The sequence below is a fragment of the Cryptomeria japonica genome, chromosome 2 (assembly GCF_030272615.1).
Source record: "Cryptomeria japonica chromosome 2, Sugi_1.0, whole genome shotgun sequence".
Classification (NCBI taxonomy): domain Eukaryota; kingdom Viridiplantae; phylum Streptophyta; class Pinopsida; order Cupressales; family Cupressaceae; genus Cryptomeria; species Cryptomeria japonica.
The window spans coordinates 223,545,322-223,563,566 of NC_081406.1; the positions used below are offsets into that span (position 1 = coordinate 223,545,322).

The 18,245-nt window shown below is 37.0% G+C and overlaps 1 protein-coding gene across 1 annotated transcript in view; it reads right to left on the reverse strand.

Annotated features, from left to right (window-relative positions):
* LOC131048674 (light-inducible protein CPRF2) overlaps window positions 1–18,245 on the reverse strand; it is a 71,891-nt gene that overhangs the window by 34,692 nt on the left and 18,954 nt on the right. The window contains exons 2-3 of the mRNA XM_057982720.2: window positions 12,201–12,321; window positions 10,429–10,636 (exon numbers count right to left, since the gene is read on the reverse strand). Coding sequence (XP_057838703.2) covers window positions 10,429–10,636; window positions 12,201–12,321 — 329 coding nt within the window. The remainder of the gene's footprint in view (window positions 1–10,428; window positions 10,637–12,200; window positions 12,322–18,245) is intronic.

Sequence of the window (18,245 nt, forward strand, 5' to 3'; positions counted from 1 at the left end):
CTCTCTAGCATGGGCGCAAATACTAGCTTCATTTGCATAACTTAGGCAAGATTTTGGTGATTCTTACTTGGATCTATATCATCATTGGGAAGCAATTAGCACAGCCATTAGATCACCTCAAACAATTCTGGTGCTTTATGTTGTAGGGCACAAATCTTACATGATATTGCACAACTAGGGCGACAAATGCAATAGTGCATGCAATTTGCACCTACCTTTCATGCTTAGTCAAATTCTTCCTTCATTCCAACTTGATTCATACCTCACTCCACTCATTGCCTTAGTGATGGACTTAGGATTGCTTAGGAACAAAGAAGGAAAGGTGAGTCTAGGTGCACCAATCTTGCAATCCCTTCAGGAATGACTCTCAACACTTAAACAAATTCAACCCTAGCAACTTAGCATCATTCCTTGCAACCTGACAACATTGACAATATTGACATCTTTGACAACAATCTTGCAGTTTTGACATCCTTAGCAACTTCAACCCTAACTCATCATATCCTAACTGAATAGATTAACCTCCTCTCACTGAAAGGCTAAAGACCGGGACACCTAGCAAAATGACTACCCTAAAAAGCAAAAAGTGGGGGTTCCCATTTGCAATGGGGTGATGTGTGAAAACTTCACAACAAGGCGCTACACCTAGAGCCCAAGAGGGGCGCTACCCTTCAACTCCACCGGGGGTGTTACCCCCAAACCCCATGAGGGGTGTTGCCTTCAACTCCATTAAGGTCTCCACTCCCAACCCCCACTTGTTATTGGGATCTCGTCACATAAGAAACTTGATTACAATACAAGGGTCTATGAATGGAGACCAAAACTGACAACTTTGACAATTACATTTGTAATGTCCCCTTTTTAGCGCAACATGATATGGGGTGTCGTTAGCCTATTCTGACATGGTCCCGAAGGCTAACAAGGACATTGGTGGGATCCTGAGGTGTTTTGGCCTAGGTGTTTTCAGTTTCAGGCCAATCGGTGCTGCTCTGACAGGGTTTCTAGACACTTACTATTTATAGTAAGTTAGTCCCCAAGCAGTGACTTGAAATTTTTAGTGTTTCCCTGGTTGGCATAATTATCAGTAAAAATGTTTGAAGGCGACAATGATTATCAACAAGGTTTTAATATTTAACGATAAAGTGTAAAGTTAAATTAAATATTTAACTTTATCGTTATATTATAAGGTTGGGAATATAAAGTAATGCTTAAAATATTAAAAATTCTCTTTAATGTGTACATTGTGGGAAATAATATTTTATTCTAAAATGTATTATCCCACATTTAGGAAATGAAGTGTTTGGCATCCAGGAAGAAGATATAAATGGAGGTTGAGAGCTCTCTTTTGGGGGTATGCTGGGATGAGATTAATGTTATGCTGTTGGATTTCGTAGAGATCTGATTATTGGGCTTGGAGGACGGAATCCCTCTTTGCTAGCATTCTCTTCGCTGTTGAAAGACACAGTCAGGAGGATTAATGGTGTTTTCATTCAGGAAACACATTGGGCTTCATCTGGTGCTCTCGCATGAAGTTTTTACAGGGGTTTGAAAGTGCAGATTTGAAGATAGTGATTTTGCTACAGTACCGCGTGAATAGTGTTTTGCTACAGTGCCGCGTAAATAGTAAAAATGCTACAGTGCCGTGAATAGTGCAACTACAGTGTGTGAACAATGTTTCAGCAGGTTCTATACTTGTGGAGTTCAGGTTTGAATTTGTTTATTATCATATAGTCTGTAATGCTCTTCAGATCTGATTTGTATGCTTGAAGTTGGAATTTAATAAATACCATCCGCATTAATCTTCTTGTTTTTGGTATTTGATATGTCTGGTTGTTTTTATATTGAATAAACTTTGAAAGCTTTACAATAATATATCAGCTTATCCAATTTATCCTATTGCAAATCAAGAACCAAAAAATCCAGTAGTCAGCTTGCAAGCCAACTGTTTGACAAAATTACACTAGGTAAACAAGACATAAATTTAGTGCCGAATAGGGGGTGTCCATTACAACATTTATGATGATCATAATATCATTTAAAAGTAATGGAAGTGTCATACTATCAAATATTCAAATGACATTATTATAAAATAAATATTCTATGATATATCAAATGTATTTGTAATTCTGTAAAGTTTTAATTTCTTTGCATATATAATACAGCCATATCCAAATGTAACCCAAGGAAAAAAAAATGACATACCAAAACCCCATACCTAATCCTGATCCTATACCAAAACCGGATCCTATACCAAAACCGGCAACTTAAAATTTTTCCAATAATTAAAGAATACACCAATGTCCTCTTGAAAGGGATACAACCTACTCCAGCATTCATCACTGTTTAGATTGATTGGAGATTAATGAATCCAAGAATGATGAACTTGTAATGAGCCCACTATGTTTCACTTGAACTTCTAATACAATACATTGTTGCATTTCAAAAACTCATAAGATTTCTAGGAAGATAGTATACGAAAAAGGTATAGGTTATTCTACAAAAATAGGATGAGAATAAAGCATATGTTTACTCTAGGAAAATGAAATTATATATATATATATATATATATCCATGAATTTTTACAAGGATAAAGAAAATAAGTACATGCAAAGGCCAATTTACCTTTACAAAAATAAAGCATGGATACATTTATTCTTGGAGGAAGCCCATCTATATAAGGTATAATAATCTTATGTTACCCAGGGACATGTCCCCAACCAAAATGGGGCTATCCCCATCCTAGGAATGCGGGAATGCGGGGAGAGGATAGGATAGGGCCTTTACAATTTGACAAAAGGAAAAGTTTGAATATTAGAAATTTTCTATATTTTAAATATAGCATATACACTGCAACTTTGTGTTTGCAGTCTCTTTGTCATTGTGCATGCCTTATATGAATCTTTGAAATTTTCTATATTTTAAAAGCCATCCCCTGTCGTCCCCTAAAAAAATGGCTCCCTCTTGTCCCCGTCACAGCTCTATTCTGTCCCCGAATCATGGGGTAACATCTATATGAGAGGTCTTCCTTGTCCATAAATATGACAGGATTTATTGCAATAAAGCGTTTTTCTTTGTGCAAAATCATATATATATGAGTTAGCTGGACCAGCACCTGATACTTTGAAAATTGGTTTATCTTCACAACTGAGAGTAGCTCACCTAAGAGCTTTTTCTGTTATGTGAAATTTTTATATTAAAAATAAGGGCAGGTTCAGTTGCGATTATAGTGGAAAATTCAATATCAATCAGATCATTTTGTTTCTTCCAAAGCATATTTCACATTTTTTTGGAAATTGGTTTTCTACGATTTTCAAAATTCATTTAGCTTCATTCACTGGTATTAAAGATCATCAATCAAATTTTGGATTGGCTATTCAGAGTTCTGTCTCTAGTGCAAATTTTGGACAAATACTTGTTTCCAGAATTTTTAGATTTTAATTCAGTTCATTTCAAAAGTCCTGGCTAGAATTTATTTATGAGACTTTAGGTATCATGTTGCAGACCCTAAGGGAAAGTAGAAACTAGAAAGAGTGATTTATTTTAATGTGAATAGGATTTGTTCCTAATCCTATAAATGAAGTAATTAGATATACCTCTTTATCCAGCACCGAGGTTGAAAGAATGCATTATAGATCTAATGGTCCACATATCAGGTGAGTGAATCCATGTAAAGAACACATGTATTGATGATGTGGCGAGCAAAAGACCCAAAATGTAGGTTATATATAGAGAGACCCTCAACGTCCATATGAGCACTGTGAGAGTATTTTGAACACTCTTGGAGAGCTTTGGTGTATTATCATAGGAAACCACTCAGGTATTGTTATATAAGCCTCAAAGGCATCATTACGAACCATTTGTGCAACACTACTAGAAATATTGTAATTTGAGAATTTTATCCACTCCAAATCTTCTCTTTTATGATTTTTCTTAAATAGGATATAAAAGGGATGTCAAGCTTTTTACTCCTGGGTATTAAGGGGCTCCCGGCCTGCCAATTGTTGAACTGGAGCAGTTTGCACAATAGTCTCTGTAGACAGGTGATTTGAACATTGTTATCCATCATTTTCACATTCTCATATACTATTTGATCTATTTCTTGTGCTTATTTGCATATTTATACATTGCTATTTGATGAATTGTTCATCTACATAAACAATTACTTTTAATTATTCTTACCTAATTGAGCTCAGTAGATGAAATTATTTATAAATTAACCCAATAAACATCCCCGACCTTTCATTACAAGCTAAACCAATACAAAGATTTAATCATTTTTCTTAAACTGGCGAGAAAAAAAAAGAGCTGTTGACAGAAAAGAAATCAGAACAGTCCTTTGGATAAAATCTCCACAAGCACTTAACAAGTTTCAAGCCTTAAATATAAGAGTATCCATCTATAATCGTGCAAATAATAAATGAGATCAGGAAACAATGAACATGTCAAGGGTTTTTTATTTTGGGGCCAGTGCAAGAGTAATTAATGCTCTTCACAATATCTGATACCAGGCTTACAGTTGCAAGTATTGGTGGATTGTTAACCATGCACAAACTCCAAACACACCATGGCAATCACCTCCAAACCCAAATTTCTATTGCAAATTAAGTTTGTTTCTAGAATACTCCTTATGACTCGATCCAACAAATATGGGAGCAAATCCCTCTTTGTGTTGCTTGTATCTTTTCAAATTCATCCCCTGCTTTTATTTCTCTATCCTCTACCTAACACCTAGATTGCGGAAATTCTTCCACTTGCATTTATTGAAATTATCTTCCTTCTACATGGATGCAACTCAATGGGTGTGGAAGAGGCTACGACTTCTTTCTTTAGTATATCGTTTAACAAGCTGGTCATAGCTGCTACAACCAAACCAATCACATACGATGTCAAAGCAAAAGGGCTTTTCCTTAATATGGGCATCGCCCTATGTGCAGGAGCGCATCACTATCAACTACTCTATTGAGTGCTTGCCACATTCAAGCTTTCTTCACTTTGATGTGCTCACCCCTCTCTTGTGGCTTTTAAACTTTCACATCTTCCTTTGCTGCAAATGCCAGCCATTTTGTTGTTTACAGTTTGCTGAGCCTGATGAGACTAACATTCAAGGGATGCACTTTAACATGCAAAGAATTGGCAGCTGACAATTTGAGTTGGAGCCAGAAGGTATGGTTACTATTTTATCAATTTTTAAAATATTTTATTTCCATATTTTAAGCATTCACTTGCAAAGGGAGGTATAAAAATAAGTATTAACATTGTTGCTTCCATTTCTCTAGTGGAATTAGTTAACATGTCAATATTGACTGCTTCCACCTCCATTCATTTTAAGTCTCCTTCCACAATAAAGTAAGATATTCAATTTTACTACCAAGTCCATCCCACATATAGTTGCTTCCATTTCACCAATGGCATTGCTAACCATGTCAAGTTTAACTACCTCCACCTTCATTCATTTCTAATTTCCTACATTTCCACAAAAAGCAACATTGAAATACTCATTTGTCAAATGTTAATACCCGCTTAAAAAATTCATACCCATCAAACTCCCATATTTTTAAATAATTGACTCTTGAAATTCTTTTGTTTTCTTTTTTGTCACAAATTTTCCTCCTCTTCGTGAAGACTTCAAGTATGAATGAATAAATGAAAGTTTTTAATAACATCCACAAGACCAAGCAATCTATTGTTACCTGGGATATTAAACAGCACTGTCATGCGTATAAGCCACTATAGGTGGGCTGCCTGTATTAAGTCTGACTCTATTTTCTTCTTGATCTTGGATCTTCTGCTGTGAATCTTGATCAAATAGTCCGGCGTTTTTATTACCCTTTCCTCTTCAAACAAGGTCATCATGGAGACAACATTTAAAATATCAATGTAATTGATCTGTATATCTTTGTAAGCTAGACATTCTATGATGTAGTGCCATTCTGTTTCCACTAACACCAAAGTTCAAAAACAACATATTCTATCACCCCACTCTTCCTTAGATGTTTTCTACCTTCTGGTCTTGCAGCTAAGATGATGCAAGCTAGTCGTTAGCTAAGCCTTCGACATCTTCACTTTCTATTGTAATTCCACACCCATATAGTTCTTTTAGTTATAGTCACATGTAGGATTTTCTGACATAATATTCTCTTTTTCTCCCAAGTTGCTTTGTCCATATGGTTGCCTTTCTCTTTCACATTTCTTTTGATTTTCACATTAGTGTATGGACACTTTTGCATGTTGATATCCAATTTACTCAACATTTTATTTTATCCACGTGCTCTTTCTTCTATCTCTCTTTTCCTCCACTGCCATTTTGGGCTAACAATGCAATTTCATATTCTCTATTCACTTTGAGTAAATTAAAATCCAGATCAAAGCCAATGCCTCCAAATGAAAGGTGTTTGCTGTTGTTTGGTATTGCTTGTTTAACCACAAGCAATGAATTGCCTTTCCAACCATAGACGATATACGCTATCGTCACCCCGAGCATTCTGCTTATGTTTTTTCTATTGATTGATTACCAAGTAAAAGTGATAGCCCTTCATATATATCCACCTTGGATGAGGAGACACGTCTCTTACATGAGGGTCGGCTCACATTGTTTAAACAAATATTAATCACATTTTATATTTAATATATACTCATTTTATTTTCTTCAAGTCGGCCTGAGAAGGATACCGACCGAAGCTACAATAACATCAACACTCCCTCTTAGCTAGGGAGGAATCCTTCTCAATATCTTAGTCACGTAGTGACATCCACCATGGCTACTCCCAGAGGGTGGGTCCATCGTGGCTACTCCCAATGAATGGAAATGTAAATGAATATAGGTGCCCATCACAGAGTCATCAACGCGATGTCGTCATCTCATCATGACGTTCACCATGGCTACTTCCAGAGGGTAAATAAACACAAGTGCTAAGTCATGGAGTCTCTAAACATGACATCCACCATGGCTACTCCTAAAGGGTGGAACAAGGGCTTTCACCTCAAACTTCTATCACAAAGAAGAATGTATTAACAAGGGCTTGCACCTCAAACTTCTCCCTCACAGAGAAGAATTCATTAACAAGGGCTTGCACCTCAAACTTCTCCCTCACAGAGAAGAATGCATTAACAAGGGCTTGCACCTCAAACTTCTCTCTCATAGAGAAGAATGTATTAACAAATTTTCATGATGATGTGATTCCCTCTGAAGCTCCAAGTACATGCGTCAACCTCCTGACCTCCTCGTCCAAGGTTGCCTTTTTTGGTTTGTCAGACTCCCTCTAAATCTCCAAGTGCTTGCATCAACCTTTTGACCTCCTCGTCCAAGATTCCCTGCAATGCTTGCCTTAGAGGAATGGTTTCTGACACACTCCTCTGACACTATTGACAAGCAAGAATTTAGGACCGTACTTCTTGGCCTCATCCTGGATCACCCTATTATGAATAGGTTTGTGGAGCTATCAATGTTAAATCCCGTTTGACTGTCTTGTGCAATTATGTTCTCTGCAGTTAAAGAGGTCTTTCAAGGACTTAGTAGCTAGCCTTGCAACACTGCAACCTTCTTAGCTGACACCTTCACTTCTTCTTAGTGAGTCACAGAACTCCCTCTTGATCCCTACCTCAGAGATTGCAAAGAAATCCTTTGGAAGTGAACTCCCCTCCATTGATGGATTATAAGCACATAGGATTATAAGCACACTTTTAGAAATCGACACTACTTACTTCTCAGACTATACCCGCGTATGGCATACACATGAACTGAGCACTACAACAATTTGAGAACACCCACGATCTACAGATGTAGCTGACCAACAATGCAAATATCTTTATTTTACTCCGCATTATAGATATACGATTTCAACAATGCAACCTTCCTACAAAGAAGACTGAGATATACAACTTATGTTTCAACACGCCTCAATAAGTGGGCAGAATCACGTCCAACAATTGCATATCCATCATGCCCGTCCATTATTATAGTCTATCATGTATACAAATATATCTTCCACCACCAACCGCATTATTTAGGCATAGGAACAATAGTGAATTCAGGAGCCATGATGTCCCACGTAGCCGACTTGGCCATGATCTCGTGTATCTCTGTCTCCCGTCAACTGCTAGAATCACTCATCAACCAATATTGATCCCACCACAACAATCGGAGAATAGGAGAGGATTAGAATCCATAACATCCACACATAGTTCAAACATGTTTCATCTATAACAAACATTGCTACGACTTATCGTAAACATCCTAGTGTTCCACTCCATCATTTCTCAAGTTATTTAAATAATTGGCCGAGAGTCTCTTAACCTGCGGTTGAATTCGCAAAGCAGCTTTTCGTTTACCATGGGTTTACAATAAACGTAATAACGAGCAACTGGATGCACTCAACCGAGCAAGTCACATACACCCATCACTTGGCATCTTCTGCCTTTTACATTCGCTTTACAGAGCTTCCCAATGTGGACTTCCACAATGAGGACAACGAGCTTATGAAGATCGAAGCACGCATTTTAAAGTACATGGAGAAAGGTCGCACCACAGGTTGGGAATATTCTCGACTTGCTGCTCAACTCATCTAAGCCCATCTCTGCCTTTGTTATAGATTTATTCTGCACCGCCACTTTCAATTTTGTAGCCGAGCTAAATACCCAATTACGTATTCTTCACCTGCATTGCTTGTTTTCTTTCCGTTTTGTTACGCTTCCCCAAATTTGCGTTGGAGCATGCCGTGTCGTTTAAAGACGAAGAAGTCCCATCGATGTTCCAGGGGTTCCGACATTTTCTGCAAGGGATCTACCTAACCCTCTGAAAGACAAATCCGATGAGGGGTTTCCGCTGTCTCTTCCTTTGCTCTCGCCTTTCAGAAGCTGTAGGGTTTCTGATAAATTCTTTTGATGATTTGGAGTGGGAAGCTTTAGAAGCCCTCAAAGAAGGTAAGGTTCTCACCACTCCTTCTATGCCATCAATCTATTCTATCGGTCTTGTCATATTGTAGCGTCGCGAGACACAAGAGTGCCTCGATTGGTTAGATCAACAACCTCCTTCCATCGTTGTGTATCTTTCCTTTGGAAGTGGTGGTTTTCTGTCGAGGGAGCAGATTGCAGAAGTAGAACATGGAATTGAAACAAGCGGCCATCAGTTTTTGTGGGCAGTGTGCGGAGAGCATAAGTATATCACCTTCAATTGGAGGCTTCCTTTCTCACTCGGGTTGGAACTCCACATTGGAAAGCATTTCACATGGGGTTCCGATGATCTCCTTGTTGTTTAGTGAGCCAGGCTCTGATAACATGTTATTTGGTATTGCTGGTTTAACCACATGCAATGACTTGCCTTCAAAACCATAGAAGATATACACTATCGTCACCCTGAGCATTCTGCTTATGTTTTTTCTATTGATTGATTACCAAGTAAAAGTGATAGCCCTTCATATATATCCGCCTTGGATAAGGAGACACGTCTCTTACATGAGGGTCGGCTCACATTGTTTAAACAAATATTAATCACATTTTATATTTAATATATACTCATTTTATTTTCTTCAAGTCAGCCTGAGAAGGATACCGACCGAAGCTACAATAACATCAACATTTGCTTCAGCTAAAATTTATACATATTATAATCAATAACCAGTTTCCATCTCATTGTACTATTTAACTTGAGATTCTATATGTTTTCTCCACATCTGTCATCTTCCATATTCAAGCATGATCCTAACTATGAAAGAAATTCGATGCATATCATCAATTCCAAAGGCATAGAATATAATGATGTGGGATACTGGGTAATAGACTCTGGTATTAACCTCAAGTATTGTAGCATCATTAAAGTAATATTATCATATTAATAATGAGAAAATTCACTCCAACAAAGTTAATTAATGCTTAGAAATTATATATTTTCTAGACTACACGTGACAGGGCATGGACTCGCCTATGACATGAATTGATGACCAAAGCCTTTCTTTTTCAGATAGCAGACTATACTATTTGTTATTTCCAGTCCAATATAGGACTCGAATATACTAAAGACTTTTTTTGGCTCCTTCAACAAAAACATTGGTTCTTTGCTGTCATTATTAGAACTTAAATTAAATCTCTTTTCACTATTTTATGTTACACAATTGCAAGAATAAAGCCACCAGAACACCTGTACAACAGATAAAGTCATGTATAATAGCCAAACAGAGAATGCAAATCAATAAAGTGTAGGATGAAATTAGAAAATGACCAGTCATCACTTTGGTAGCATAAGTTACTAAATACTTCTAATGCTGAATATATAAGTGGGAATACAGGTTAGCTTTGTTTTCTTTAAGTAAACATATGTAGATATTGGCAAGCATACACATAAAGAATAACTCTTCAACTCATATGAATTACTGACAGGACTCTTTCTGATAATAAATGAAAATATTTAAGTGCATTCTGTACTAAGTTACTAACCTTCTCCTACGTTTCAAATCACTGGGATCTGTACTTTGTTCACTAGGCCCAACTTCTAGGTCTTCATCATCTGACTGCTCTCTTGAAGAACCGCTGGTGTTTGTTCTTGCTTGAGAAACTCCACCTTTAGGCTTGGGAGGAAGTGCTGGAATACCTATTGGTCCTGAAGCAGAGCTTCCTGGAGCTCCATTGTATATAATACCTGAACCTATGAACATAAAACCAAAGACAAAAAGCTTTCAGAACATCAGATAAAAAATCTATTGTGACATAAGATCTTGGAAAAGAATCATAGAAAATCCTCTTGGCAATTACTTGTAAACATATCTGATAGATACCAAACAGCTTATAAAGGTGTGTTAGGCAAGAATAAAAAACCAAAACGGACCTTAACATAAAAAATTAAGATTGAGATCATCAAAAACATGAGACTTTGCCATACATGATATTTATCAAGATGTCATTGTTTTCAATAAAACAAACATGGGAGCAAAGGCTTAGGAGACAACTTTTGGGACAAAGATGGAATTTATGTTGAAAAGCCATAGGTTGCTTTGATAAAGATATCATAAACAACATTGGGTTGTCTTCAATAACTTTACCATCCAGATTTTTTAATTTTTAGTTGCATATATCATAAGTATATGGTCATGTAGTCTTTGAATAAACCCACAAACAAAAGTATATGCTCATGTGATACGCAATGCAGCACAACCTATTCAATAACAATATTTCTCTGGTTTTTACTAGTCACGGTATATTTCCCAGAACAACTTCCCATGGCATTACCAGCTTTCGAAGCAGTGCACTGGATTCCTTAAGACCAGCAGAATTTCATATTACACTCATTGAAGACTGTATCTAAATCCTTCAGTATTTCATCTTTACACACTTCCTTATCCACAAGACTTGTTCAAGCATTACAACTCACAAGATTGCCAACTCAACATTATTGCATGCAAGAATCTGATGTGCATAATCAAATTTAAGAAGACAACTATTGTACCACAAAAGATGTCTTCTGAGTGGACCTAAACCAAAAACCAAGAGGGCCTGCCATTACTAAATGAAGGGTCATATAGGTTTTCCATCCAAATCTTTTTGGGCAGAAAAAAGCAACTTTCTAGCTCCCAGAATGAGAAAACTACTAAATATCAAGGCACAGCTCACTAACTGGGACCAAACTTCCACATTAATATCTGGGAGACATCCACATATGCCAGCCATAATAAATAATTGATCCATTGAACATGACCTAAGTAAAGGATTCTTTATAAATATAGGGGAGCTTCTCCAGTAAAACGAGATTCTTACCAAGTATGCAAAAAGTACATAAAGAATCCAATAACTCGAGAATCATGTCCTAGAAAAAGATCACTATAGATGAGACTCTATATGTGACATTATTGATTATCCTGCAAATAGTGGAACACTTAACAGATATAGAAAACAAATGCGTATAAGAATTGGGCATTTAATGTACATTACTATTATTCAGACATGATCATAAACCCACAGCACAAAGACATATTGTACTTTTCATGATTATTTACTCATTAAAGAATCATTCTCAAGAATGATTGTTACCCCTTCCAGTCGAACATTGTGATCATACTTACCAATCTCATTGATCTCTTTTAGTCAGTCAGCAGACAATACAATTTCTTCTTGTATGCCTACTATTATGTCATCAAATAGAAAGCACTCAAAATATCAAATAATAATAAAAATAAATAAATTGGCATCCTCTTAATTTGCAAAATATAGGTTACCTGTGCCTGAAGACTGAGATGCCAAGACTGCAGCTCTGGCATCTGGTCCCAAACTGATATTCTGTGATTGATTTGCATCTACTGCAGATGGAACAAGATCCGTGGAGCTATTTCCTGTAACCTAGATTGTCAAAGAAGGAAAAAAATAGGTGTGTTTTTAACAAAATGAAAAAACAAAAGATCACAAAAATTAGGACGTTGCCTGAGAAAAAAAGGGCACTTAAAACATCTCCTTGCAGGTAACAAAACTGCAGTTATATGGCTTGAATTGGAAGATATACAAAAATAAAATTTGAAGAGAATGCCAAAGCTACATTTTCAAGATCATAATGGGACCTCAACATCAGAAACAAATAATTCAGAAGGTTTGTAATATTTTTAGTAAGTACAACACAAATGCATTCCATCTCATAGGCAAAATCTTTTTTTCAAAAGATTCTATTAGATGTTGGCCCTGAACTGCAAATAAGAACACATTTTGGAAAAAGCCAATACTAGAAACGGTAAACAGTATACATCATAACCATTTCTAGCCACACACATGTCAAATACAACTACAAGAGAAACCATCAAATATTAAGTGTCATAATGAGTCGGCACAGGAAATCCCCTTCTTTCAGATACTTAATAAGAAGGCTTACGATAGTATTTTGGCTCAATTTTGAACTGTTTTTGTTGATCCAACACTGTGATTAGTAATAAACATAAGATTACAGTCCATGAGTCTGAGTTATAAAGCTTTTCATAAAACTGTCTTAATTTTTTGCATCAAGGTTCTGAATCACATTTGTTGAACCATCATCAGAATGAGAGACAAATGAGATGCGAGCTGCAAGCTTAGTTCAATGCAAATCTGTGATGCCACGGAGAGGTGCTCTAGGGGAACGCTGAGATCAAAAAATTGAAATTGGAATTAAAATTAAATTTAAAATCTTGCAGCCCCCATCTCATTTGTCTCTCACTCTGATGATGCAGCACAGTGTGATCCAATACAGTAAGGATTGTCAATACTAGAATGCTCGAGTCTACTAAATTTACTAACAAACTAAAAGAAAACTGGCATCATCTGTTTACAAGTTTATAGAAGTGAATATGCAAATTCATTGTAATGGTACAATTATTTATGAATGAGAGTACAAATAATAGCTTAAGGAAAAATAAGAGGAATATATTAATTTGTTTAATTCAATAACCATCAATTACAATTCAAAAGCTCGGACTCGGAATGCATGAGAAGCATAAAGAATGAGTTTAGAAAACATAGAATCAATTATAATCATAGTAGCATTGCTCAGAATCAAATTTGACTTGACAACCCATAAGTATAAATGAAATTCAATTACTTCGGATTTGATAAATAATTATTTAGGAAATCAAAAAACAATGAAATATTCATTAAAACAGGGGAATATGTTGTTTCTAGGTGAGTGACCCAGTTAGAATTCACCCATGAATATATAGCTTAGTTATTGGGTCATTCAAAATATACCTGCCACCATATTGGATGGGAGCAAGACAGGACAAGGCCTAGGTTTAGCCAAGGCCTGGCCCTGCCATCCCGAGTAAGCTGTGGATAAATCCTAAACAAGAGCATTTGAGGGTTTTCAGGAAAATGCTAGACAAAGGCAGTGATTTGGATCTCTCTCTTTATAGAAGTCATGGAAAGGATTTGTGAAGGCTAGTGAAATAGACAAGGCCACGGAGCTTTATGAGGTATTGTGCCAGGACACCTTCAGCAAGCCTATGTTTTGTAATCTCATGAGGGATCACTTTGCAGTGGGTAAGCTTTCAAATCCCTCAGCATTTTTTTATTTAATGCCTTTGGAGCTTGAGTGAATGCTTTTAAAGTTTTATCACATAACACTGTATTGGAAGGCTTGTTCAAGGACAAAGTATTTGTGGAAGCAACAAGAAGAGACAATTAAAGAATGTCCATGCGCGCCTTGGTGCGCACTTTACCATAGTATATGGTTGCTAAAGGCTCATCACATTCAAGATGCGAATAACCAAACTCTAGTCAAATTTAACTCAGAATCATTAGAACCTGATATTTCAAAAAAAGATGAAAGAATTAGATTTGCCAACTCATGTGCATCCCATGCCACATCCATCAGGGTGATTACATAAGAACGTTTTCTGGGAAACTCGCTAATTAAATTTGCCATTATATCTCAATTTATGGATGAGATAGTGTTTAGTTCCAGCTGACCTGCATAGAGCAGTTGTGGGTAGCCCATATTTGTGGGATAGGCACATCACTTTCAAGTGAAGAGACAACCACCACCAGTTGGTCAAAAACTATAGAATCTTCAAAAGAAAGGCATATATAGGCAAGAAAACCAATTTCCTTAGTTATAACTGTTTAGGAAAGAGGATGACTAAAGTCCAGAACACATTCAGAGTTTATAATTACATATATTTTCTTTTGCCAATAATTGAGTCTCCTCTCTTCTATTTGTGCATTATATTTTTGTTTGTGTTATTATCCTCTGTACCGTTACACTTTCAAGCTTGCAGTAGAAGAGATAGGATGATGCACAAAACAGAGTGTGTAGCTCCTGTAGACCTGTGTGAAGTATTTTGTAGTTAGCCCACATTTCTGGGACATGCACCAATACTAATTGATTTAGGATGGTTAAAACTTAAATTTTCGAAATCAAGGCATACAGGGCAAGAATACAGTTTAAACTTTTTAGATATTAGACTTTCACAGACATAATATCAAGTATCTGAACTCCACTGTGTGATTTTTTTTATTTCAATATCCTTAGGAATAGCCACTCGGTTAATATGGTCAGTTAATTCTAGTAAGAGATTGGGTTTGAGAACTGTTGCAGGGAGATACATTTCCCATCCAATGGGAGGTGTGTCCAAGACCAAGACATGTCTCCCATAGCTAGAGACATCTCAACCTTGTCTCCCCAATGAAAAATCCCCAAACTTGATGCATTCTAGAAGAAAAAGCACCTAAAATTCAGAAAATGAAAAGTAAATTCCAAAAAATATTTAAGAAGCATGTCCTTTAGTTTTATCATTCACAGCAATCCGCTTTCAATCTGTAATAATCTGCAAATCTGACTAAAGCACACCAACAAAGGGTTATGAATTTCAATTTCATTCCCAAAACACCTCAGCACAGCAGAAGGCAGCAAAGGGTGGGCACAGAAATCAATGGCAGCAAGAGCAAAGGCAAAACAAAATTGAATAAAAAGAGGTGAGGATCTTGCTTTGAGTCATCAGCTTCAAGGTAAATAGCAATTATGGCCCCCTACGAGAACATGGAGTTACTGTGTTGGAATTGTAGACAATAACCATGGAGGAGGGGAGCTGGGTTAGGGCTTGTTGCAGAAGGAAATGACATGATCTGTTCACAAAAACAATACTGTTGATGTGTGTTTTATGCACATAACATTCAGAATAAAATACCAGAGTACTTTACCCTCTCTTGAACAAAATCACCTCAGATGCTAAGGGTAAGATCAACTAAAATGATTCCAAGGTTTCTACAGTTGGGTCTTGACGAGTGGGTAACTCAGTGGTCGATGTAAATTGTTGTTTTCACTTGGGGACTTACACAATTGTTTGAATTAACTTTGCATATCACGAATATGGAATAGGTGTGCTGATAACTAAGGATTTAGCAATGTAGTTATGAACTCGATTCTAACAAGACTTTCTAAAAAATGACAAAAGGGAATATGGGTTCAAGAAATCTATTCTAAGCCTAGGAATGTAGGAAATGATGAACAAATTTAGTGGAATCAAACTAGGCAAGGTCTCACCATCAAGTCGAACAGATTTTGACATGAGCTTAGTGCAATCATCTAGGGTATATTTCATAGAATTTCAAATTACTACCATCAAACATTGAGACCATCCAAGTTATAACAATGGACGTATAATAATCGAAGTTAAGTTTGCATAAATTTCCAGTTGACCACGCAAGGCGCACTTACAATCAGCAAAAGGAGAGTGGTATGGATTAATGGATTCCGCACAAATATACTCAACAATTCTTTCATTCAATCTAACAAACATTGAAAGCAAATTTTAATCTAACTTGGAGGAATTGAGAACCTTGAATGCAAGACAACACTTGAAAGACAAAATCACCATCAAGTCGAACAATGATTTATATTCAAAAGCTACAGCATATACCAACAATCCTACAAAATATCTCTCTTACAAATGAGAGGCAATGAGGTATATATAGTCTCATACAAAATGGATGGCCAAGATTAAAACTAAACCAAGGGCCAAGATCATGCCAACAAAACCCTAGAGTTGCCCTAATTAGGGTTTACATAAAAAATAGTGCCACCAACATATGGCCCAATAGAAAGATACCTAGTCATCAAATAGGGAATCTTCTAGAAGATTTTGTCCCGCACCTCTCTCTCTCTCTCCTAGCATACTCCAAGAATCTAGCCAATACAGAATCTAACTCCTCTATGGAAATGCTAGGTAAGGTATCCTGTTGTAAATCAATCACATCCAACGCATCCGAGCAAGCATCCAAAGTGTTCTCCCAATCTGGCATGAGCTTCTGCGAATAATGAACATGAATCAACAAAGAGACCAAATCATCTATTTGACTCTTCTTCAAAGAGTCCAATTAATTGAAATACATGGACCTCATTTTGTCTCTCAATTCAGCTAAGTATAAACCACTGGCTTCATTGACATCAACTCCCAATAGTTCCTCAATTGAGGCAAGGATCTTCAACTAAATATCATGAATTGATTCTCCCACCTCTGCACAACTCATTTGTGAGCTCTCATAAGTTGATTTCTTCATGGCCAATGAACAATACCAGCCATGGAAATCATATCTATCTCCATTGTACACAACATTATCCCTAATCAATGTGGACTTAGGAATCTTCTTCAAAGCTTTGAGGCGTGGAATAGTCTTCTCCTAAATAGGTCAGAATTCTTCCCAAACTCCCTCCAAATACTGTATCCTGAATATGAGCCCTGTTGTCCTATCAAAAGCCTGGATAAACTAAGTAAGCAGATCATCTGCCTGTCTCTTTGTGTTTTCAATCCATTTTGCCACCTTGGAGAGTGTATCTCTCGCTGCCTCATAATGTCAATGTAGTCCACGATCAATTGCAATAGGGGAAATAGGGGTAGGATTCTCACGCCTTATCCCTGCAATGTAAGTCTGATATTCTCTACTTCATACTTTTCTCTTTTCTCTATTTCTCCATCCAATCTCACACTGATTGCCTTAAGGGTATCACCAACCTCTTGGAATTCCTTCTCTTTTGTAGCACGGCCAAGGGCAACTGAAGTAATCTGGAAATCCATGGGAGTAGCAATGTCTATCGTTACACCTCCAATAGGAACATCCGCCTGCGCAATCTGCATTCCTATCTCATCTCTAGCTATGTGTGACAAAATCTCATCTCTCTTAGGTTCTTTCTCCTTATTGCTCCTAGCTAAGTAGTCATCAATATCATCAATAGGCTATGCCTCAATCATTTTACTTTTCTCCATACTCTTCATCAGCCAAGCAGGAATAGCGGCCATCCCCATACCATCATCGAGACACATCTCTCGATCAAGCTCTCTCAATATCGAGATAACATCATCATTATCATTAGGATTATCCCAGGTCAAATCATATACATTCATGCCCAAACTAACCTCCAAAAGGACAGTAGGGAATCCCAGCTGATCATCATCCTCATTAGGTGCAGCAGATGTCGCTCTGGCATGCAAATCCTAAATATTCTCTGGTAAAATCACTTTGTTTGAACATTTCTCAAACTCCCTATTTTGTTCTGGCATTTCCACTTCCTTGATTGACAAGACACTGAGGGGCGGTGAAGGAATGATAGTCTTTTGTTTCTTCTTCTTAACCTCCTCAATCTTCTTCCGTCTAGCCTTGACTTCTCCTAGTGTGTTCTCCTTCGCTTGGGAGCTTGATTCTCCTTATTCGCATGAATCCTGATATCACTGATAGTCCTTTGATCATCCTCAAAAGCGGATTCTTCCTGTTTGATCTTTTCATAAGTGAAGGCAACACCCATATCAACT